The sequence below is a fragment of the Mastacembelus armatus genome, chromosome 18 (assembly GCF_900324485.2).
Source record: "Mastacembelus armatus chromosome 18, fMasArm1.2, whole genome shotgun sequence".
NCBI lineage: Eukaryota > Metazoa > Chordata > Actinopteri > Synbranchiformes > Mastacembelidae > Mastacembelus > Mastacembelus armatus.
In genome coordinates, this window is record NC_046650.1 from 9,486,066 (window position 1) to 9,511,267 (window position 25,202).

General features: G+C 42.7%; 1 protein-coding gene across 2 annotated transcripts; it reads right to left on the reverse strand.

The window, feature by feature from the left end:
• Positions 1-541: 541 nt before the first annotated feature.
• On the reverse strand, positions 542-18,551 carry znf219 (zinc finger protein 219). Of its 2 annotated transcripts, none has more exons than XM_026296349.2 (6): positions 18,444-18,551; positions 10,201-10,285; positions 7,617-9,942; positions 7,283-7,429; positions 4,585-5,582; positions 542-3,270 (listed from the first exon to the last, which is right to left on the reverse strand). In XM_026296349.2, the coding sequence occupies exons 3-6, from the start codon at positions 9,937-9,939 to the stop codon at positions 3,211-3,213; spliced, it is 3,528 nt and encodes a 1,175-aa protein (XP_026152134.1). In that variant the 5' UTR covers positions 9,940-9,942; positions 10,201-10,285; positions 18,444-18,551; the 3' UTR covers positions 542-3,210. The 2 variants fall into 2 exon arrangements, with proteins under 2 accessions (XP_026152134.1, XP_026152126.1); XM_026296341.2 differs by having other exon boundaries at positions 4,585-5,714.
• Between the last annotated feature and the right edge of the window lie 6,651 nt (positions 18,552-25,202).

Here is a 25,202-nt window from a genome sequence, read left to right on the forward strand (position 1 = left end):
ATTTGTGCCTGTTCTGCGTGAACAATTATTTATCAACTGATCTCAAAAATATCTTAAGTGTATTTCTTTAGCAAGGAAATCTCCCTTTGGGTCACAGTTAGTCCAAAAAAGGATGTAAACCACTGCTGCAGAATGCTAATGAAATAGCACTTAATATGCAGAAATGTACATTTCTAATATTAAACTCAGCTGTAACGTCCTCACACTGCATGTCACAAAACTTTTCCATCTTTGACACTGTTAAACTATTTCTATGACCTTTGTGCAGAAACGAAGATCAGGCTGGAGGGGGAGGGAAAGGGGGAGGCCCTTAAAATGTACAACATTCCTGCAATTCTGCTCAAAGCCACAAGAAGGCTCCCTTTCCCTGCAGTCACTTCAGCTCCCCATTAACTAGGCACTGTAGTTTGAAGCAGTTCATCTCAGTCTGGATTGTAGTCCATCATAAACAAGTTCTTACAGTTAAAGAGATAAATACATGTTAAGGATTGATGGCACAAGTGTCATCTGCTGCTGAGAGACATGAACGAGAGAGACGGTGTTATTTTCTTTGTGTTTATTTATTTCTAATGGGTTTTATTTTATTTTTTATTTTTTTATCTGTCCACAAAGTCATATTAGTCACTACTATGTTAGATCAGTTTTCCCTCACTGCAATGGCAGTCAGCTACACAAGAGCCCAAACCCAGGATGGACCCCTCACCTCACGACGTTTTGTTGTTTTTATGAAAACCTACATCTTCAGTGATTACTTATTACTTCTGTGTGTAGGATCAGCTTGTCTGTTTACCATTAAACTAATCGTATCCCTTTGGTGAAATATTCTGATTCACAATCAGGAGATAAGGTGCCATATTTGGGGTATGTTTGAAAAATCACAAGGGTGCCACATCGCATGCAGTTGACAGCACGTGTGAATGTGAACAGATAGCTATTTTTGTGGCTCATTTTTAGAATTTTTCCCACTTAGCTCAGAGTGGAGCAAACCTCAAAGATGCCTTTTTTTCTGTATTTTCATGACTTTTAAAAACGTGAGCTCACCCTCGTTTTGCTCGGTTAATGGATGTCTCAGTGGGAAGGTCCTCTCAGAAACGGGGAACTACACCTTTGACACAGATTTTATCCTAAAAGCTTTCACAGGAATACACCAAATGATGATAATTACATAATAGTTTGAAACTCTTTTCAATAAGAAACTAGTTTTCATAGTTTTCTACTGTGGTTGGTGGCCGACCAAAACAAGTCTGATACAACCTCACTTTTTCATGTGAAATTAGCAACTTTTTGATTATATTATTATGTAACAGATTGTTTAGATAGATCAACTGTCTATCTGTATTGCACCTTGTTTTAGACAAGCTTCTACTGATCCTTTATCTTGCTGTGCAAAAAAAGTGGATTGACGTTTGATTTAGAGGCTGCTTTTTACATTCAAGCCTCCGAGGATGAACACCGCTTAGACAAAAGGTTTATTTTGGAAATCTGTCATCACATCTATAATGATTGGTAGGCCGTTTTATTCCCATTTGTCAGCGAAAGGAGTAGAAGGGACCATCACTCAGGTTTGTGCTCTCTTTAAAAAAAAAACACAACATCTTCTAGTGCTATCTGTACAACATTCAACAACACATTTCTCTTATTTTTTGTTGATTTTTTTTTTTAACCATAATGCCAAAACAATAATAATTATCATTATAAGAAGAGCATTTTCCATCTCAACGGCATTGAACAAACACCACACAAACTGAAATAAAAATCTAATAAAGGCCTCAATACCAGATAGTACACGTCACCTTCAAGTGGTGCTATAGAGATAGTTTCCGGACAAGTATGGAACATGGAGCAAGAGCAAGCATGAGGGAGGAGGGGTTGAAGATATAAAGTATGAGAAAAGATAAAGGACAGGGGAGGAGAATTATTCTGAAGTTGATACATGCTTTAGTGTCACATTGGACATGTTTTGGCACGTCATAAGATTAAATACAAGATTAATTAGTCTTAGACTTGGGCTTTGGTTTACCAAGGGCTAGTATTGAGATCAAAAGTAGCCTAGCACTACATTTCTAATGATTTTCTTACTTGTTTAAAGGTTAGGTAGTCCATTCTTTTATGGGTCTAGCCAGGCTAGATTGTAATGAGGCCTAGTGACCTCGTTTAAGGCCGAACAGGCCTGAACTGTAGGAGAGAAATCTGGTACGAAAACAGCTGCTCACCAGAAAGAGCGGACAGGGGAAATGAGAAAAAGATTAGGAAAATGGACTGAGATGATGAAGGAGAAGAAGAAGAGGAGGAGTGGAGGGGCAGGAGAGGGAGGAAAGGGAGAGTGTAGATGTAGGCTAAGTGCTTTTGGTGAGTTTTACAAAATACACCAGGAAGTGCTTGAAACAGAAGGCACGGTGGCATTGACAGTAGTTGTTAAGGAGACACCACTAAGGGACTTTCACTACAAAACTCATAAGGTGCTCTAAGAAAAAGAACTTAAACACATTAATGCACATTAAGGTGTGGTTGCAATCATAGAATACCCCATCAAGAAGTAGTCAAACTAGATAAATAATGGTTGTTAACCAGTGTAAGGGGATATTACTGTCACACATTCATATTTTTTTGTAACCCTACCTTAAAACCACAAGAATTTATCATGAGATTTTTTTTTTTTTAATTTATAGCAGTCTCTGTATTTATGTATTCACAAAAATGATGTATTTTGATTTTGAACTTTCTTTAACAACCAGTTCAGTGGTTGGATACGTGATACACTGATTGATTTTGGGGTAAATCTAACGAAACCACAGCTTTACACATTTTTAAATGACAACAGAAAGTGACAACTTCCATAGAATAAACGTTTGGTCTATCGATAAAATCCAAAATAAAAACAACTACTTTGGGAACTCAAACCTTGCACAGTGCTCTGTATAGACATTCCAACTAGTCTTAGCTCACAAACATTATAATCAATATTACCTATATTGATAACCTTTTTCTGTAAGCATCTTGAAATGAAAATAAACAAAAGTCTGTTTTTTTTCTTGTCTTTACAAAAGCTACACATATTCTACTGGGATGTCTATGCATTTGTTAGTGTTTTAATAATTACTCCTACCATTGTCTTTCTTTTCTTATAAAAAAAAAAAGAAGAGAGGGAATCTACTCATCTAAAAAAAAAAAAAAAAAAGACACCATACCCTATGAGTACAGTTCTCAGCTTTAGTCCTGTTTGGCAGGGATACTGCTTTCTTTTTCGTTCTCTACCTTGAGTCTTCTCTCCTATGGAGAAAAAAATGAAATTGTTTGTGTTTGACACAGTTGCTAAGTCTCAGTCTCTTTAGAAGACTGTGTCAGTTGATTGTGTTCGGGGGCTCGAGAGACGTCCCTGCTGCCCTCAAACAGGCTCCCGCTCTGTTTTGTTCTTTTCCACACATCTAGGGTGACCTTGAGTTGCCTTGGTAACTGCAACAACTGCAACGCACGTTCAGCACCACAGTAAACACTGAATTTTTGAACTGTGACCTCTTTGACCTCTTCCATCACATTATACATTGTGTTTATCACTTGCTTTTTTTGTTTTCTTTTGAAAGCTGAAGCACAAACAGCTGCCGTCTGTGTCAAGGAGAATACGTCACAATGTAGTATCTCTTTTACAACTTAACTATTCACAACACCCTAGACCCACTTTTAACAAACATACTGCACTTAAAGTGTGTTAACCTGTATATTCAAGATAAAATGAAACAGAACCTTAATGCGCAGAAATACCAGAGACTCTCTTTAAAACACATATAAACAGGCACTAATTGAAAATGAAAAAAAAAAAAACTTTGTTTTTCTTTAGAACAATTGTCTAGAAACACTTTTCAGACAAACAAGGCAGTGATATACAGTTGAGAGAAAGTACATGGCCTGCAACAGTCGCCTCATGCCTTAAAATAATACCACATAGTTTAGCTGAGGTTCACAGCTTTGAAACTGTCCTAGAATAAACTCTGTTTTTCTTGTCTGTGTAGGTTGAGGAGGAACTTAGAGCTTATGGTTCCAAACTGTTTAATGATCAGTCAGGAGAGCGTCTTGTCACAGCTGGCTTCAACTTGGTCATTATAGGAGTCTGGGATATACGGTTCATTGTATTGGGGAATAAATCCATGACTCTGGAATGATGCAGGATCTGACATAGAGCTTTTTTTTTTTTTCATGTATCAAATAGGAGATCATCTCAAAAATCATCCATCTTGGTGTGTAGGCTAAAAATCCTGAAAAAAAGGCATCCATACTCGTTTTACTGGCAGTTTACCGTGTTTTGTGGTGGACCACACTGTCTGAAGAAGACAAATCATTTTGGTGGGAATATAACAGCTGTGATTTTTCTCAAAACCTGCTGAAGCATCAGTTTTCAAGACTCACATTTTTCTTAAGTATTAAGGAGCAAATCATTTAACCCTAAATGCCTTTTCTCTCTGCAAAGCTTCCAGCTCATTCTTCAGTTCTGTGGCAAACATAATTGAAAACATTGAACAAAGCTCTCCAATTTCAATAGTGTCATCTAAAATCATTTTAATCTGTTAACACTCTTTCTTTCTCTCTTACCATGTGGTTTGAACTCATGGCTGGCGAAAGAGTGAGGGACATCCTCAGATCATGGTCCTGTGAATCCTCCAGACTGCTGTTCTCTTCCATCTCCTCTTCCTGCTCTTCTTCCTCCTCCTCCATTTTTCTCTTAAGCGGCACTCTTACATTCTTGGATACTGAGGCCACACTGGAGTCTGGGTGGTCAGCAACATCATCCAGATGTTCAGTTTTATGCTCAGAAAGCCCATTGAGAGTCTTGGCCTGGGTTGAGGACCACTCCTTCAGGGGTGCCTGGGACTCAGCCTCGCTCACGTGCCTCCATATCCCCATGGAATCAAGCTCTGATTGATCTGTTCTGGTGGCCTTTGGGGCTGCGTCATCATTCAAGGTAGTCAAAGAGCTTCTTTTGCGCTTAGACTTACTGGTGTGGTTTACCTGGAGATGCATGGCCATCAGTTCTGCTGATGACGTGCGGAATGGGCAGAACAAACACTGGCTTAGTTTGACCCCCAGTGAACTATCGCCACTGACAGCAGCTCCTTCCCCTATACTTAGGAGACCATCTTCTTCCATGCCCCCTAGGCCAGGGGAAGGACGACGAGAGAGATCCAGCGGTTCAAAGCCACCCTCTTGGATTGAAGGTGCAGTCCCTTCTTTGTCATTTGATGACTGAATCATTCGGCTGGTAGTAAGGGGCTTACGCCGGGACACTTTAGGGGCCTTTGGTAGGGGGGATTCCCTAATCCAGCCTCCTTCCATTCCACCTTGATAAAGGGCTCCCATCACCCCAGACAAATACCTGTATTGGGTTTCCAAGTCGACATCCCTTAGAGCCGCCAAGGCCTTTCGATGTTCCCGATGGTCTGGAAGCCCCAGCAGCCAGGACTGCTGGCTGGTCCGAGAGGACGGGGTATCATTTGTGCCTTGATTGACTGGGTAGTGGTTGTGTTGGGACCGGCGGTGCTTGACAAGCCCAGAGGTTCCAGAGCTCATACTGTTGATAGTAGAGGCGAGACCTGTAGAGGAGGAATTGGAAGAGGATGATGAGGCATTGCGTTGCTCCCTGTGGTGCCGCTGGAGGTGGTACTTCAGTGAGCCTGACTGGGTACCCGCATAGTCACAGTGGGGACATTTATAGGGTCTCTCACCTAGAGAAAATAGGTTAATAAATGTAGATTTTAAAAATGGCTTTGGACACAAGTAGCACCTCTCAATGAATATTACCAAATAAGTGGAAAAGTCAGAAAAATCAGGCTGTCATGTGAAACAATGAAAGTCCTCAGTTGAAATTTAAAGGCCAGGTCTCAAGGGACTGCTGATTGGTTCTTATGCCATACAGAAATGAAAACCATGGCTGTCTGCGAAATAGATTGACAAAAACGCTACAGTACTTATTTCAAAAAGGCCAGCAGTAATATTACTGCTAGATTTTGCAATTTACATATATGATCCTTTGGGCAGTGTAGAGTGGGAAATGTAGTTATACATTTTAAAGGGAGATGGCAGTATTCCATCACTGATTATAAATTACACTGCTGGGAAAGATAAAGAGGAGGGGACATCATGCTGGAGGCACATCACCAGCAGGATATGTACTGTGTATGAAAAGCGCCAATAATCTTATTCATACAAACAAAAGAACTGATCACACAAGAGGAACATAGCTTGGCTTATGAACAGAGAGGCACATGTAGGCATATCTGACTTTATTGCTGTAGCAAAAAAGAAAAAAAACGATGGGATAAAACTCTTGATGTGAAATTATATTCTCAAGAGGACAGTAATATTAAAAGAGGATTATTATAATTTGATGAATAATATAGCTGTGATGTGATAGGTCCTGTCAGCTGTAGATGATGGCAATACTAAATAGATTTCATTGAATGTGTTTTGGGTCTTTCTAGAAAGGCTTGAATGAGCTCCAGTTACCATTTGCTGAGGATTCATGGCATCTCAAAAATTGAAGCGAGGTCTTAATTTCGATCAAATACATCAAGCGAAGGCAAATAATAAAAAATGACAATGACTCATGCTGATAAAGTCTTATGAATATGGATCATTAATTAAGAACGTGAATGACTGCTGTGAGTGTTCACAATTTTCATTTAAGTCCTACTCACTTGTCACCAGAAATCCAGAATGAGGTCTTTTAGTCATTGTCTTGGAAAACTGTTAGTTTGTTAGAAAGTGTGTTGGGCTTTTATTTCTAAATTTAAGAAAAATGATAGACACTGACAGAAAAAAGTAAATCTGTAAACATATTCTTTTATATATGTTCTCAAAAATCCTATACCAAATAAGTTTTTATTTTGCACAATTTAGATTTTGGCAAATTAAGTTACAGAAAAAGGAGTACTATGACTGTGGAAACAAATATATTTTTGTTTCCTTCTTGAGGTTGAGGTTACTCCAGTGAGCGAAATGAGCATTTTACTAAAATTTCCCTGGAGTGTCTTGATCTCACCCACACCCCTTCCTAAAACTAACTGTTAATATACCCTTGAGCAAGGCATTTAAGCAGGAGTTACTCCAGTGGAGCTGCTCAGTGGCCTGCAGTGGAGGGCTATGATTAGTGCTGGCCAGCTCCCTGGGGTGAATGTGTGAAAAAGAAAAAAGGTAGTGCTGCAAAAGCGAGGATGCTCAATGAAACCTTTCCAGGGAATTGTAAAGGTTAAGAAAGTAAATGTGGTTTGTTAAACTCACAGCAGTTTCTCACCTGTGTGAACTCTCAGGTGCACTTTGAGATGGTGTGAGGAGCGGAAAGCTTTACCACAGTAGGGGCAATCCTTTATCCCTCTACCACGCACTCGCTCCCTGGTGGGAAGTGAAGGTATGGAGGAGACTGCTGTCAAGCCATTTTCTCCTGCAAGTGGAGAAAAAGGTGAAAAAAATAGAAAGATAACAGCTGGTGTGTAAGGCCCCATGAGAGTTTCTATCACATCAGAAAAGCAGTATGAAAATAGTATGCTCTTGTGATAATAACACTATTACATGTGAGCAAACAACCACAACTCAAACGACAAAATAGAAAAAAGCAGATGTGATTGTACCTTTGAAGCTTGAGATGACAGAGTGAAACCTGGTAGCTGCTCCGGCTTGTTGTGCTCCACCACTGTGCAGTTTTGATTCCTGTCTCGCTTCTCCTGTTTGTTGGGATCCATCACTGGTTAGTTGAGATTCCTGTCTCACGTCACTGCTGCCTCTTCCTTGCCCCGCTCCTCTACAGTTACCACTTCCATCCTCTTCGCCACCACCTACTTTCTGGTTCCTCTGAGTGTGAACACGAGCATGAACCACCACCTGCTGCAGACTGCGGAATAGCTTTCCACAGTCTGGGCATTCCCATGGCCCTCCTGCTCCTCCAGACTCCTCTCTTGCATCTAGGCCCCCAAGGTAGGCCCTGACTTGGTCAGCGTCTGCGATCACAGAGTTCCGTCCTGGGCCACGTTGGACTTGCTGCTGGCCACGCTGGTGGGCTCTCTGCTGCTGCTGAGCAACTGCCAGACTGCGAGCCACCAGCTGCCACCAGGTTGCCTGGTCCCCACCTTCAGATAAAGTTGCTGTAGGTTCACCTGTGCTTCTAGTTGTTCCCCCTCCTCTTCCTGAGTCCCCTCCTCCAGAGCCACCAGTGCCACCACCACCCCCATTTCCCATCTCTGCAACCTGAGCTACTGCTTGAAGTCTCTCCATGCAGCTGGCTCCGCTGCCATCACTGGGCAACCCCAGGTAGCCCAGGATGGCAGACTTGCTTGAGCTCATCCCCATTTGGTTTCCACTATCCCTCTCTGATCTCCCTTGTCCACCTCTACCACCTCCTCGCTGGGCCAGGAGGAGGCTAGAGTAGAGAGCATTAAGAGACTGGTTACTTGCAGAGCCTTTGGCCTGCTGCTCAGCACCGCCTGGTCCCCCAAGTGCTCCCAGCCCAGCCTTCAGCCCAAGCTTGTTAAGATGTACTTTCATGTGGTTTTTGAGGAACCAAGGCTCCTTGAAGCCTCGACCACATACCTGGCATTTATGGTCCAAGGAATCCTTGTGCTTTCGCATGTGTCCTTTTAGGAACCAAGACTGGGTAAACCGCTGTCCACAAGTATCACAGCGAAATGCAGGCAGTGAAGAGGACGTAGCCCCTGTAGCAGCTGAAATCATCTGTGGAGTACTTGGGGTTGGTGCTGGAGTATGGGTTGGAGTGGGCACAGGAGTGTCAGGGGTGGCAATGATTGGCCTGGAATTGAAGGTTGGTTGCAAAGCAGACACCTCAGGGGAGGGGTGGCACTCCTGCAAGTGGGTTGCCAGGCTTTCTTCTTGGCTGGCAGAAAAAGGACAAAGAGTACATTTATAAGGGTTGTGGAGAATGCGAACATGACGTGCCAACTCTGAAGCCGTGCGGAATTTTCCTTTGCAGGCATGGCAGCGAAACATAGATGTGGAAGTAGACACACATTCCCCAGTGTTAGAGGAATAGGGAGAGGTCACAGACACGGGATCCTCTGTAAGTGGAGGGGTCAGTGGTGTGCTGTCATCAAGTAAAAAGTGTGGGCTCTGGTCAATCTGTAGGCCATCATCTGGACCTTTAATCTCACCATCAGCATCATCTTCTTCTGTGAGATGCTGTATGAGAGTCCCTGGCAGTAAACGCTGGCTTGTGTGACTTCTGTGATTATGGATTATATCTTTGTGGTTCTGTTTGAGATGCTGCTTTAGGGGTGCTGACGGTAGTCCAGTTCGATAGAGGGCTGAAGCTCGGCGGTCTCGGTCCAGACTGTGAGCTCGGGCATGAAGAGACAAAATACTTTGGAATCTGAATCTCTTCCCGCATACATGACAGGGAAACCTGAGTGTGGGTCCTGAAGAGGCCCCACCCACTCCGGGTATCACCCTGGTAACAGTATCTTTCTGGAATAGCTGCAAGTCTAGCTCATCATTGCAGTTTCCACTCTGCCCCGAAGAGAGGGCCAGTTCCAGGGCTCCAAACCCAACAAGTGGTGCTGATGGTGTGGCTGGTGGAGAGGTGTCCAAACAAGGGCTGCATCCAACTTCTTGTCCCCCTCCTCCTGGGAACAAAGCCACTGCTGGAGTTGGGGATGAAGGAACGCCTTCCAGCCCTTCTTCATCATCCTCTTCATCGGCATCCTGGTGATTGTTGCTGTTCTCCACATGTAGGGGGAAGGGAGAGAGGGGGAAATAAGGTAAAGTGTCCTGGCTCTGAGGAGAAGATTCTGGGCTGTGAATAGGTAGGATAACAGGGCTGTCAGGTAGAGAAAGGTGCGTGTGAGGAGAAGAGGCCTGGGGGCTATGGTCCAGAGATGGCAGTGTCTGGGGAGACTGGGGCTGCTCACGAGAAAGAGACAACACACATTCTGGTGGAGAATCCATCCTCTATAAGAACAAAACAGAGAGAGAGAGACACACACAGATTATGACTTCGGAGGATCAGTAGTTTAGGACTTTGGAGGAAAGGTTAAATTTACATGTTGAGCATAATTATCTTCAACCGTAAAATGACCTTGACCAGTGGAAACGGCCAAAACACATATATAATAAAATGATATTAGTTTGCTTAAGAGGTTTGTATGTTGGCATATGAATGGATGTGCACTGTAGATGTAAGTGTATATGAGAACAGTAGAAAATTACCAGCAGTGTGTGTGATGTTATGCCATTCTTTAGTGTCTCGGCTGATGGGGGACACACTTCTGTGGCAGCCTCCTCCTTTTGTTTTCTGGAAGAAAAAAAAATATGATTGCATGATGACAAAAGTGATGACAATCCTTTCGAAAGGATATAAAGCAGTTTGCACTGAAACTGAATGTATTCTACCATATATCTAAAAAAATCCTGAGAATCAGATGCACACTCAGTTTAGTCCTGTTGGGTGAATGGTTTTTAATGCATTTAATGCATGTTTAAATGCATGTAAATGTTAAGTATCAGGAAATTCCTTCATTTGGTCTTCGCCTATGTAGGAGTATGTATGTGCTTGGATGTGTAACAGGTGTACACCTGTTATGCCTCCTGCATGTGCTCACAATGCACTCCAGCATACTGTTAGCACATATGGGATGATTAGTCGGAGTGTGAATGTGCATCAGTGTGTGTCTGCTTGTGTGTCAGTGTGTGTTTAGGAGTTAAGGGCACCACCACAGGACATGGACTGTCCCAAACAGGATGGGCGCGCAATGTTTTGACTTCCCCACCCGCCCTTCCTGTACACAGTAGCAGCTTTTTACTTAAATCAGGACCGTACACACACACACACACACACACACACATACATAGAGCAGACATGCACTTATGCAGAGCAATGTTTCTTAAATCTACTGCCTGGGTGTGGTGGCTTTGACCCATACAGTGCTTAGTCATGGTTAGTTGTTCAAGCAATGCAAAAATGTAAGCTTATTCTTCTGTGGTGTTTACTGTACTGCAACCATCACCCCAGATAACAGAGTCAGCTAAAATGTAAAGTGTGATATACAGCATATTGAACACAAACATTTTGGCAAGCAGGCTCACACACCCAAACATTTTGAGTGCACAGCAGTTTACATCAGTTAGACTGGATTGTTGTACATCGGCCATTTTTGCCCATCATTTGCTGGAGTTGGGAAGCAGCAGAGGCGCCCACAACAAAACAAAAGGTCATCAATCATTGTGGCAAAACAATGGAACATCTGTGTTTGCAGGTGTGCTGCTCGTATTCGTGCTCACGTGCTCGTATAGTCACATATGTGTTTATATGATCACTTGGATTTGTGTGTCTGTGTGTCTGTGTGTGTGTGTGTGTGTGTGTGTGTGTGTCACTGAGGCTGGATGACAAAGAGATTCTCATGTAGCCAGTTGACATTTCAGCTCAGCTATGACTCACAGGGATATCACACCATATCAATCACATAAACTCACACACTCACACACAACCACAGACACACACTCAGAGTCCTTTCTTAATCCACCATTATTGTTCTTTCTCTCCCTGTCTTCCTTTCCCTTCTGTCTTTCTTTCTCTCCCTGATTCATACTCCTCCCATCCCCCTCTCATGCTTTGCTCCCTCCCTCCGTCTATTATTCACTAATTTTCTTTCATTCTCTCCCTCTCTCTTTCTTTCTCTCCTGCAGTGTTGCCAGTTGGCAGAGTGCCAGGGAATGCTGATATCAGCTGGTAGATTGGGCCCTGCCAACATGGCGAAGAGCAAAAATGAGAAAGGAGGCAGACAGAGAGAAAGAAAGGGAGAGACAGAGGGAAACATACAGTGCAGTTACAAACTGGGCAGTGTTAAGAAAAACATGTTGTCAGAAGCTATGTGAATGAAAATGATTTAATGTGATTGCCAACATGGTGTTGAGGGGAAGTGGGGAGAAAAACAGAAAAGGAGAAATCATGGTAGCTGGGCTTTAACATGAAGAAAGAACAACAGATTTGAAGATGATTTAAAAAGTCAACATAAAGAAACATTCATCCACACAGACAGAGATCATTACAGAAAGGAAAAAATAGATTTACATGTATCTGCAGCAGTGTTAAGTCTGATGGAATTATCATATGAATATCACCATCACAATGCATTGTTCTACCGTGACGGTGGCTGTCGCCAACTATTGGCCTTGCCACGCCAATAAAATTAGGATAGATGAAGAGAGGGAGATAAGGTGAGCAAAGGATGCAGGGAACGGCTCTGGAAGGGGGGGGGGGGGATGAGGGACAGAAATTAGGAGGAGGAGAAGCACATAAACCCTGGTGTAAATGAACCAACAAACACAGGGAAAAACCAGTCAACTAAACGGGTTTTAAATGATACTGTATGAAGAGGTGATGCTGGCGTTGTTTTGCAAGGGATGTAGAAAGAAAGTGCATTATGAAAATCCATTTTTAATGTCAGGTGCAAATGTGATCCAACTAAATCATACAGTCAGTCAAAAGTATGAAGAGAAAAATGCATGGAACTGGTTTTTTCTGCACATTTGCTGATCCACCCCCCCCCCCCCCCCAACCCTTACCAGACCCTGAAATTTTCAGTGTGCACAGCGATGTTACAAGATTGCAATTCACACAGTAATGATAGCTTAAAACCGTATCGTTGTGTTAAGCATTGCCATGATGTTGTCATTACCGTAATTGCGGTGCAACATTGTGGGCGCTATGATAACTGATTTCAAGCACTGAATTACCTTAACTGGAAATTAGTTTTTATGACAGAGGTCAATATGCCAACTTCCTCGTTTACCACCCAAAAATTGTTTAAATACTGATTACTCCTCCCACACTTATGGCACAAGGTGTATAGGGGAAGGGGTGGCGGTTGCTGAGTCATACATAGCGTCAATTGCCAAGGGAGTTGGAGCACAATATGTTCAGGCAGGTTTAATTTGAGGGGGGTTTGAAGTCATTGTGTAAATATGGACCCAATAGTACACTGTTATTGTGAAGAAAGGTAGTGCAGGTCTGTACATGCCTACACGTCATAATTGTAAATGTGAGGGTGTGAACTCCTTTCACTTAGTGTTTTTAACAGTGTGTGGGCAGGAAGTACAATATCTGCTCAGATTTACTTTAATGATATGAGTGTAAATATGTGGCTGTATACTAAGGTGGTCTCTGTATATCCACTGGCACAGGCTCATAACTTATTTGGCTTGTTACCCTTTATTGCCTTGCAAAGCCTCAGTGTCAGTGTGTGTAATTATGTCTTACGTGCTCTTGACAGTGTGACTTGTTCTACTTAGAGGGTTCCATTTTTGTCATTTTATGGTTAGGCCTGCAGTATTTAAAAAAAAAAATCAAAGTTTTGAGAAAGCTGGAAAAAAATAAGCATCAATTTAAGTAATGCAGAGTTTTGCTGCTTTCATAGCTTGTTGATCATGTTATTACATCTTCAATCTATTTTGTGACCTCTGCCCTGAAACAACACTAAAGGTGTGCTACAACTACCTTTGTGTTTGCTGTCTGTGCATGTATGTATGCGTTTGTTGCACATCTCCTCCATGCTACTAAAAATAGGCATTGCTATTTTGGCTAAATGAAAGTGCGTGTCCGGGAGTTGTGTGTGTGTACTTCAGTGACTCCTTACAAGTGTATAGTTATTTCTGATGCATTACCTGAGCCTGAGGTGTCCTTTGGAGAAAAGTGGGTGTATGAGTGGCTGACCAAAAAAAAAAAAAAAATTGTATGAAATAGAAGATGAGCAATGACGGGAGAAAGAGAAGAGAGTCCACACTGTGTGTGGTACAGTATAATTTGGCCCTGTGGTTTTTATCACATGGTCACGTGGCGAACTTCCCCACAGACGGTATTCATTTCCTTTACTTCACCTTTCCCTGAACCCCCTGATTCACTCCGCGCTTCGTTCCAACTTTGAGTTGCGCTTTCCCTCTCCCTTCGTCCTCAGCTCCAGCACCGATACGGTGAAAACTCTCCACTGTGTCTCCAACACCTACTGCAAAAATGCAACTCCCTCATACAAAAAAACTTTTGTGTATCATTTTGCTCTGAGAAGGGAACGTAATAAATGGTTCAAGGTCTGCATTATAACTGTGACTACAGACATTCATACTGCTGTTGGGAAATCTCCATTAAATGGCAACAGTGACATATGGCTGACCTTTTTCATTTACATTTTGTGGGATAGATAAAGAAGTTCAGCCCTGGCCCCAATCTGTCCTCAGCTCTTTCATATTATGCTAGATCTGCAGAGGCCACCTGCAAAATTCAGCAAAAAAGTGAAAGAAAAAAATGTCCTGCCCCACTGGTATCTTTGTGTCTTCCCATCTAACCTTACCGCTCCATTTCTTCTCCTCTACATCTCCATCTCTTCTCAAGCTGCTACTCGTGCTTTTTCTGAATGAATTCCTCCTCCAGCAGAGAACACGAGCCCACACTTCCCCACAGTTGCGGAGCGCCGAACTGGGAGCGACGCGGCGGTGCCAGATCTGAACGTTGGAAACATCACAGCATCTCGGCAGAGAAACAAGGCTCACGCTCCAAGTCATACAGGCCATGTTGTGTCTAAACCACCGAGTGGAAGCATTGAGAGACTTGCCTGATTCGGGATTACAAGACTGAAGCTATAAAAGAAGAATTGCTGTGGAGCATGCAAATGTCATAAGCAAATCACTGGATGTGTTCTTCCTAAAAGGCTTATCGGTGCATGGTGAACATCACCTGCAGGGGCTTAGAGAAAAGAAACAAAGAAATGGATCAATCATGCGGGTGAAACAAACACCTTCCTGATGATTTAATTTCTAATCAAATATCTAAACTGATGCTAAAACTGTCAATCAAATAATGAACACTCTGATCCATAAGAAAGATTTCAGACTGTTTCATCAGCAACAGCCTCTCCTCTGGAGTGTCCTTGAGCAAGACACAGACTACCCACAAGCTCCAGGGATACTAACCCGAGACTGTGACCTCCTTGTGTATCACATATATAAGACATCTAAAAGGGCTTAGAGGTTTGCACATGATCTTTCCGACAGACCTTCCCATAAGACATTTTAATGCTGCACTCGGTTGTTCATTAAAAAAGCTTTATAAATGTTCAAAGCTGCCATATTTCCTTGTCTGTGTAGACATGGGTAATTGTTGTGTAAAGTGAGCACTGATGTCCAATTGTCTGTTTTGTGAAGTTGATGAAATCGTCAGTTGCAGCCTCCCGCCGATTCCAACATGGGAAAAATTTTGGGGGAAGAAGTTTTCCGACACTGTTTGAACACCTGACAACCACTCCTGTTGTAGCATACTGACATCTTAATGCCTCCGGCCTCTCTAACTAACCCTTAGGCTCGCCATCTCTTGATGATCAGACAACTGAAGCTCCATGTTTTGTTTGGCCTGGCGTTTTAAATCACAGCGGGACTTCCTGCTGGTGCCGTGACCTGCTTTGCCCTCCTTAGCTTCCCAAAGTTATGATCTGTTAGTCGGCGGCAAAGGTACAGAAAGGAAAGTTAACTACCTGTCCAAGTTTGAAGCTGGTCTAAAAACGTGGTGTACTATTTAAGTAAGACCTTAATGCTCTAAATACACACTAATCCCGAGCAGCCAGCAGAACTCTCAACAGTCTCAAAATGTCACAATGCAGTAGATTCTCCCTAACTGAGGGCAAGCAGGTGCCTCTCCCGCAGCGCACTAATGACCCAATTATATCAATCAGAAGCCTTGATTGGTGCTACACTCCTCTTCCTTTTACTCTCTCCCTCTGTCTCTTTCTCCCTCACATACAATCTCTTCCCCAAGAGCCACCTGGATGGGGTGTATGTGCCCCCTCGAATACAGTACAACATGTACAAAGATGGGGAGGAGGCAGTGTTGATGGTGGCGGAGGAGGAGGAGAATCCTACTTGAACACAACAAGCAGAGAGAGAGAGAGGTCTGAATAAAGCAAAACCATTAGACCCCTTTTAACATTGGTAGAGTGTTTTGTAGGTCTCTGGTGTGTATTTGTAATATAAAATCATCATCTTGTATCTAAAAGTGCAGCCTGTAGAATACTTTTCCAACAGATAGGTGATACTTTAGTGACTACTGTTGACTAGGAGACAATATGTAAAAGCGCTCGTCTCTATAGTTTGTGGCAAAGTCTGGACAAAGACAAGATTTAGAAGCTTTGGTCAACATTAGTAGGTTAGTAAAAGTCACTGTAGTGGGCAAGAAGCAGAAGAAAAACATTCATTTTGACAACAGTGTGCAGAAGGTTTTCCTTATCTCTCACAGATTGTATCTGCTTTCAACCTGCATGTGGATTTTTTTAAGGATAATGTGTAGTTTAGGTCCCTGTATCTCTGTACTTCAGACTCTAGGTGTAAAAATGATAAATGGAATTTAAAAAAAAAAAGATGAAGTAAACTGAGTTAAGGACCCTCTACAACATTCCTGATTGTAGGACAAGCCAGCAATGTCAACCTACTTCCACTATGCACATGCTCTACAAAGTGTGACATTTCGGGTGGATTTAAAAATAGGGCATTTCAGGATCCCTAAACATATTCCACTGGATATAGAAAAGGCGACGGGAGTGTCTTTGGTCAACCCAGATGACACGTCTGCGCCTTATCTCAAGAGGAATTTCCTCCTCGCCCCTATGATGTGCGTCAATAACGTGCAACCATTTTCAGTCGCTCTTTCCCCTCTTCTCTCTCGCGGCCATCTCAATTAGAGGCACATTAATGAAATAAATAACCATCAACAAACAATGCACTAATAAACTCCGCCACTAAAATCAGATTAACCCTGCCCGCGCATGATGTCCACACACAGTCCCGCTGCCGAAAAAATGCGATGAAAAACGATAAAGAGTGGGATGTAGTTTGGAGAAGTCGGGGGTGGCTTGTGTGTGTCATGTCAGCCTATCTATCGCTCTCTCCCCTGCTCCATTTTGTTCTTAAATTTTCTATACAAAAGATTAAGGGAGGGGAAAAGACGAGTGAGCGAGCAGGGAGAGGACGGGAGGAGGAAAAAAAAAAAAGTGCCATCATGGATTTCATCTCGAATCCTCTGCCAGTCAGTCACAAAAAAGCGACATCGTGTCCAAAAGGAGAAAAAAAAACGCACATTGTTAAACGAGGAATGAAAAAGCGGTAACTTATCTTTACACAATACAATTTTGGCAACACGCGTTTCGCGCACACACACACACACACAGAGACACACACACGGCTTCAACGCTGCATGCCACACTTGCTATGCTACTTTCAGAGCTTGTAGACACCGAAGGTGATGTTAGGACAACTAAACGGGTTGTAGTAAACATTGTAGTAAAAGGTGGGCAAAAGTAAAACGGCTATAAATCACTATTACAGCCTGTGGATGCGTTTTTTGCGCACATCCCAGATGAGAGTGACGGTGCTAATCTGGAAAACAATGCACAACACAATGCCTAATCTGTGCCCAACAAAAGAATTAGTCAAGCTAATGACATCTTCCAATAAATTACCCTTTTAAATCAACTTGATAACACGCAAAAATCCACTTTTACGCCCGGACAACATGTCTGCAGCTTATCGAAATCCTCCGTTACGCACCGAGAACTTGTACCTCTTTTTGTGAAAGCTACTTTTTTTTTTTTTTTCTGTCAGACGCCGTTTTACCGAGAGGTTAAAGGGAGATAAAGGAGGAGAGGTCATAACGCTGCCGAATTTCAAAACTGCTTTCATCGCGCGAATACGAGCCAAGAGAACTTGGTTAAAGTTACGGGGATTAAAAGAAAATACATTTTAAACCACTCCGAGTCACTTTTCGTGCACTTGCAACCATTTTAAAGTCGCGTTTAATTTCGAGTTGACTCATCGAAGCCACTTATTTAAACATCACGCTGGGGATTTTTCGGATTTATTTATTTTCTCTCCGGGTGGAGAACAGTGCATTTCTCCGCTTCTTCTTTCCTTCTTTCTTTCTTTCTTTCTTTTTTTTTGTCACGTCACGGCTGGAAAAGGACTCGGAGGCTACATGCACGTCGGTCCACGGGCGCACATCCACCGGCTTACATACGTGACACACACGTAAAGTGGGTACGGAGCGCGCGGTTACATACATAACATACATACATACATGCTTCGTGCCAGTCACTCACATGCAAGCGCGCACACGCGTACAAATCCAAACTGCACATAAATCCGGAAAAAAAAAAAAAAAAAGCAAAACGCAAAGTGACCTGAGAAATAAGACACAACAACAACAACAACTATATTGGCCATTATCCCGTGTGTTGCTCGTGGAAGAAGAAGGACAACAGTCGCGATAAATACAACAATTTTGGAAATGTTTCGTCACCGGTGTTTCGTGCCACCACGCATAAAAGTGTCTATGTAAACATAGTGGTAGAATAAAAAAATCTAAGTAGATAAATGAAGATATAGGATATATGTTGAAAGTAAAGACTCAGTGTACTTACGGGAGAGGCGGCGAGGAGATTAATGACACGACACGTCATGATTACGTTTCACTTGAATTAAATACATTACGAGTTGGGAAAAAAATGGAAATCAGGGTTGTATACAAGCATACGCCGTTTCCCCCTCCCTCCTCCCTCCGTTTGGTCAACCTCTTTTCTCCCTCTCTCTCTCTCTCTCTCTCTCTCGCTCTCTCCTCCTCCTTCTCCTCCATCTCCCTTTCTTTTCTTTCTCCCTTTCTCTCCTTTCTTCTTGCATTTTTTCCCATTTATTGTACAGGAGTGAGTGAATAGAGAGAAGCAGAGGAGAAGTGGGAGGGAGAGTGATGTAGGTTGGAAATGTTAATTATAATCTCAGCACAGGCACCATTTTACAACGCTGTCATCTCTTCACATTTGTATCCTAAATATGGCATCTGGGGTGGCTGGGTAGCTGACAGTTTAGAGAGGCATTTTTTAGGGGCAGAGTTAAGGGATGGAGGGGGGGAGGGCTTGGAAGAAGAAAAAAGTTTCACACCAAATGAAGTGTGTAAAAAGTGGTGACAGGGGCGAGAGGTAAGCCAAACGTTGTGGTGAGCCACCCCGGAAGCACATGGCCACACTGAGGATTGGAAGTTAAAAGTGCACATATTTGGATGTGTGGTTCTCAACATAAGGTCAGGGGCACAAAGCAGTCCGTCAAGAGGTTTCCAGGAGGGTCCCTTTTGAAGAAATAGCAGCAGTGGGAAAGGCACAGTAAAAGTACATTATTGGTTTGTAAAAATACATGCAGTCAACATTGGACTTATTCAAAGTGTGCCACCCAGGTGCAGTATTTCTAGCAAAACTTATTAAATCTTCACTGTTAAAAGTATTTGCATTATTTTATATTGGTCCAATCTTGTGATACACACTTTCCTATATGGCTGGGCCTGCTTTTTTCAGTTGCTATTGGATTAGTCGTAGCAGGTGCACATCTCCTCAAACCTATGCACCAGAACCAACATCATTTGCATAAATAATTCCCTGCGTCATCCTATTTGTCCTGTCATGCCTGGAAGGCAGTTTGCAGTCTGCCCCTATCTGCTTTCAAACAACATTAAATCAATTTTAGCTGAACAATCAGACGCAGATCGCTGACATATTGTTGCCTAAATAAAGTTAACGTGGCTAATGTGTTTGCAAAGATGTGCCTGCTCACACATTCAGACTGGCGTAAAATCAGGCTTGTGCCTACAAATCCTAAACTCCAGTTTAAGTTGAGCACAGAAAAACTTTCCCGCTCCAGCGGTTGAACATGAAAACGGCCCTCGAGTGTCAAACTCTGCACATGCATCATTCTGCACAATGAAGGTCAAACATCCAAGTGATGTAACAATAAGTAAAACACGTTTTCGACTGGAGGGGGCTTTAGAACAAAAACAATAAATTAAAAGTGGGTGAAAGAACTAGAGAGATGGGTCATAATTCTCAGTTAGTTCAAAACTATGAGAGAACCTCTTCCCATTGGCTGTCAGTGCATTCAGTGTTAATATATTCACACTGATTAAATTTTCACCGAAGGTGAAACCTGAAATTGGTGTCCAGCACCTTCTCTCAGCAGTTACACTTTAAAACTGCAGTATATCTGTGGGCGTGAAAATGCTCAACTGTAAATAATGTGCCTATATTGCCAAAGCTGGAACAGGAAGGATGTTTTCCAGCAACTTAGGACTGGCCCTTCAGTAAAAAAGCTATTTTACACCTTTGAGAGTGAATGTCTGGATTCACCCTGGGTTTCAGGATCCTCAGACTTGTTGTGTAAGTTGCTGTAAGCCTTGAAAACAGAGTTGTATGCTATTATCCTTTCTCTAGATGAAGTTATTTAAACAAATTGGCTCTTGATTTACTGAAAATATTTTCATTAGACTTTTAGCCACCGGCCTTATCAGCTCCATCGGCTCCAGCATTTTAAAGTCTCAAGTGCTGAGTTACACCCAGATTTTACTTTTCTTCCAAATCGTTTTTGGATTTCATTTTCAATGTAAGTAGCTTGCATGTGTGAGTGAGTGTACAGTATGAGGGCAAAAGACAACAACGAAAAGCAGAGAGTCAAATCTGCAGCACGTAGGCCAGGATGCCTGTGGAGTGGAAAAGCCCACGCACCTCTTCCACCACCTCTCAACCTTTATCAAAAAGCATTAGAGAGTAAGGTACAACAACCGAAATCCAGTAGAATGGCCTCTTTAGTGATGAGGACAGAAATGGTTCTCTCTTTATTTTGTTGACCTCATTTTCTATCTTTTAAATACTTTGATTGTGTTTATTTCAGTAATGGAGATTCAGTACAAACAGTATTTAAATGTAATCTCGACCTCTGTGTATTTTCTTTTCCTTGCCGTGCTTGTATAGAAGAAGTATCAGTTAATTGTTAGACTAAATGTTTTTCAGCGAAAGGCCTTGGTATTAACATTTAAATGTGATGTGCTCACATACTGTGTGAAGGTAAATGTTCGCTGGAAATTCAAATATGTCTTTGCTGACGCAGAACATATCTCCTGGATCAGCCATTGTAAGCCTGCTATTGTGTATCTGAGAGTGACTGACTAAGTCTGTGGCATATGTGCAGGGCATGCTTGTCTCAGTGTGTGTACATAGTATATCAGTGTGTGTGTGTGTGTGAGTGTGTGTGAGCACATTTTGTATATCAGCAGCATATATGTCTATACAAGTGCATATATGTATGCATGCTCTGTCTGTTGCTGTGTCTCTGCAACTGTACTCTGTGTGTGTATGTGTGTGTGTGTGTGTGTGTGTGTGTGTGTGTGTGTGTTTCCCCTGCCTGTTTGTGTTTGTGTGTATGCTCACGGTACATATGTGTACGTGTTTGCGGCTGCCACAATGGCATCGTCACCCGCCCCTGACGCTTTGATTGTTTTCTCTGCTGCAGCAGAAATTCACCAATTAATATGCAGAGAGTGAGTGAGACATACACACACACACACAAAACACAAAAAAAAAACAACAAAAAAAAAAAACAGCCATGAGGGAGGGAGATGGGGAAAGGAGGTGTGATGGAGAGAGGAGTGAGGGGGGCAGAAGAGATGGCACAGAGAGAGGGAAAGAATAGGGGAGATGAAATGAAAGATGAGCGAAAGTGAGTGAGTAAGAGAGAAAGGGAGCAAGAGATGGAGTGAGATAAGGGGCGAGGGGGTTGGGGAGGGGGCATAGATGGAGGGGGTGAAATCTGATAGATAGTCTGAGTAAAAACAAGAGAAGGAGAGAAAGAAAAGAGTGAGGGGATGGAGCTGAGGTGAGGAGGAGGAGGAGGAGGGGATCAATATGTACATATTCAGTGAGATATGGTGGGAAATCAATTGAGAGGAGGGGAGGAGGAATTGATTCGGAGGGAGGAGGAGGTGGAAATGGGGGGGGGGGCCGCAAGGAGGAAGAGGGAGGAAGGAGACGACGGAGGAGGAGGAGGAGAAGGAGTGCAGAGGTGGAGTGATATGTGGCTACGGCTGCTGTCCTTTTTGTCGCAGTGTCAGGGTATTGATACTGTAATACACTCCCCCCCACCACACACACACACACACACACACACACACACCATCACCTCTCACCCCCCCATCACAATGCTGCCGTGACAACGGCTGTCGCGGCGACGCCTACTGGCACAATGCAGCCACAATACTGAGGGCACTGAAGCATCACACATACTCAGAGAAAGACAGAAAGAGCAGAGCAGGCCAGAGAGAAAGAAAAAAGAAAAAAAAAAGAATGAGGGAACATAAGAAAAAATGGGGGAGGAGAGATACGAGGAGGGAGAGGTGGAGATTAAGAGGGAGGGAGGAAGATGGATAGATAGGAGGGGAGAGTGAGTAAGGGATGGAGATGGAGATGGAGAGGAAAGAGGGAGGGGAAAGAAAGGGACATGGATTGATGGAGAGACAGGACCGAAGGAGGGAGGGAGGGAGGTGGAGGAGAGATATGGCAGGATAATATTACATGTGTAAAACGCCGGAGGGTGTGTGCCCATAGAAACATGTTTAATGGCTTTTATGATTGCAGGGAAGGTTGTGTGAGGTGCATTTTTTTTGATTGATTTATGCACTGCATGTGTGCAAACATGGTGTACTGTATATGTAAATCTTTGTTGGAAGGTAAATATATGCCGATACTTATATGTTTACATTTATGTGTCTAGATAGTCTGTGCAACTAGGAATTCATGTACAAACATACATGAAAAATATTCATGAAATAATTTGATGCAATGGCTTACTTACACATCCTCCTTTAGTTCATCTGAACATTTTTTTTTATGTTTTTATATTCTACATAATGCTGTTTGATTTATCTGACATTACTGCTAATTTTCTCTCTTTGTATCCTTTTCTGTTTTATCAGATTTATTTGTTAGTCTGGGTTATCGTGTATGTTCAGCTCCTAAAAGGGAAAAAAAAAAAAAATTCTAGTTTAATAAAGTGAAAAAAGCTTATAAAGGAATTTGCCTAAACGGTGTTAGAATAAAATATGCACAAATCATGCTGTTAACCTGAAATCTGTGTTCATGGGTTTGTTTAAAGGGTCATTTTGGTGGCAGATTCCTCAGTGCTTTGGTGTCAAACTTGTATTCAAAGCAGAAAATACAAAAAATACACCCTGCCTTCCTTGACCTCCCTTCTCCAAAATGTCTGCACTGGCATATTACTCTATCTCCCCCCAACATGTACTCTCATTTACAAAAGAAACGCTTGGCTGGATGCTTATAAGTCAGTTTATCCGCGTGAGATGACCAACGTCCCTCTTTTTCCTTCTTTTTTTTGCCTCACACTGTCTCATACAGTGTGTGAGGGTGTGTGTGTGTGTGTGTGTGTGTGTATGATCTATAGTTCCCTGCCTCCCTCTCTCCATCACCCTCTCCCCTCCTCCCTCCCTCACCCTAACCCTTCTTAATATGATGTAAAAAGCTAATCGCATGCAAATGTCTGTTGTCCCGGTAACCAGGCCTGAAAAATCCCTTTGATGTTTCCCCCGACTCATTCTCTTCACGTTCTCTTTGTTCGCCACAGTCTCGCTGCTTTGTCAACATCCCCCCTTTTACCCCGCTCGCTCTCTCTCCTTCATCCTTTCTGCAGCTCTCTCAGCCCTCTCTTAGTTCTCTCCACTGGAAGAAAAAAAAAAGTTCTAACTCTACTTTGTGTCTCCCTCTTTCTATAAGCCCCCCTCTCCATTCTTCCTCTCCTTTTCCCCTGCCTCCTCTCCCCCTCGTGCTCCTGCTCTCCCCCTTGACTGTGCCTCTCTGTCTGTCTGCCCCTTCGCCCTCGCTCATTTCCCATCATTCCCACCTACTGTCTCCTGTCCTTCTCCTCTGTCGCTCCCTTTCTCTCTCCCTCAGTTTTGCCCCTTCCTGTTGCTCCCCCTCTCCCTGCTCAGCCTTTATCTCTCATTCCTCTCTCTATGTCCCCTCACATGCACAGATGGACACACACACTCGTGCTCTCGAACTGCCCTCCCCTCCTTTTGAGAATTTGATCCCAGAAAGTATGTGATATGGCGCTGCACTGTAGTTATCTAATCACTCTGGTTTTTTCTTTGCGAGGCCTTGTGGAAGCAGCAGCACAGCTGGCTTTCAGAGAAGAGACCCCACTCATTACAGCAAGTTTCGAGGTTACGAGGTTACAGGCCTCATTTTGAGGTTAGACCTGCTACGGCGATCAAGCATAACCCCTAACACCACCACAACCCCCCGGTTAAATCCCCTCTGAGAGGTCTGGAACTTCCATTCAGTTTTAATTCAACACAGATATATATAAAAACAATTATCAAATAGGCATAACATGCAATTTCAAAATTCCTTCCCAAAAATGTAAACATCAGGCAGAGTTGTCATAGAAAAAGAGCAAGAGAAAAGTTTATATACATTAATACTGCCTCGTAATGGCATAAGAAAGTGAGGGATTCTGCATATGACAATCTATACTGCAATAAGAATGAAAGATGGTGTTCATTACATTGCTTCCAATATAACGCAATGTACCAAACAGCTAAAGGCTATGAAGTGTACGGGGCTTCTCCAAGCCAACAAATTAGATATCGATTCAGAAAAAGCTCAATAGCCATTTACAATTTTTGAATTTGGATGCAGATATGAAACGTGCTGAATCTGATAACAGCGACAAAGTGCTGCTCCTGTCTGCAGATATGAGCTTGACCTCCCGCTGCTGCTGGCTTTCATATTGTACCTTAAGCGCGGTATTGTTTTAATACACCTTATCCAATAAAACCGGTGACTGGATGTTGATTGGTTTTACCGACTGTATGCTTGCTGTCAGAACATCTGAACTACTCATTGTATGAAATATCAAAACCTTTGTTCTGTAACATAAGTGACCAGTTCTGAATATCTTATGAATTTGTCCTTTGTTTCCTTGTCATTCACTATTAAGGCGATGTGTGTAGGATCTCCAGTAAGTCTGACAGAGAATTAGAGGGTAGGTTGCTGTTCTACAAAGGTGGAAGTAATTTTTATCTCTTGTTCTGTTAGTTTTGATGCACAGTATCTGAAAGGAATGGTTTCACAAATTTGCTCAGTCACCTTTTTCCTCACAGTCGGATGGGAAGACTGATAGCACTCTCATGTGTAACTCTCAACAAGAAATAAGTGTCTTTCAAAAAATGTGGAACTAACAAAGGCAGCACCAAATTAACCTTAATAACACATCTCAGCCCTTAAAATGTGTGGGGGTTTTTTTTTTCAGCTATGATTGAGCTAATCGCCAATAATGTGAACCCTGGCCAA

What these genes read in the sequence shown, in the direction of transcription:
- znf219 (XM_026296341.2), bottom strand. Translation starts at nt 9,939, where the DNA reads ATGGATTCTCCACCAGAATGTGTGTTGTCTCTTTCTCGTGAGCAGCCC. An exon ending in GCACCTGAGAGTTCACACAG is followed by an intron (nt 5,715 to 7,282) that starts GTGAGAAACTGC and finishes TATTTTCTCTAG; the next exon opens with GTGAGAGACCCTATAAATGT. An exon ending in CCATGAGTTCAAACCACATG is followed by an intron (nt 3,271 to 4,584) that starts GTAAGAGAGAAA and finishes TTTTCTCCATAG; the next exon opens with GAGAGAAGACTCAAGGTAGA.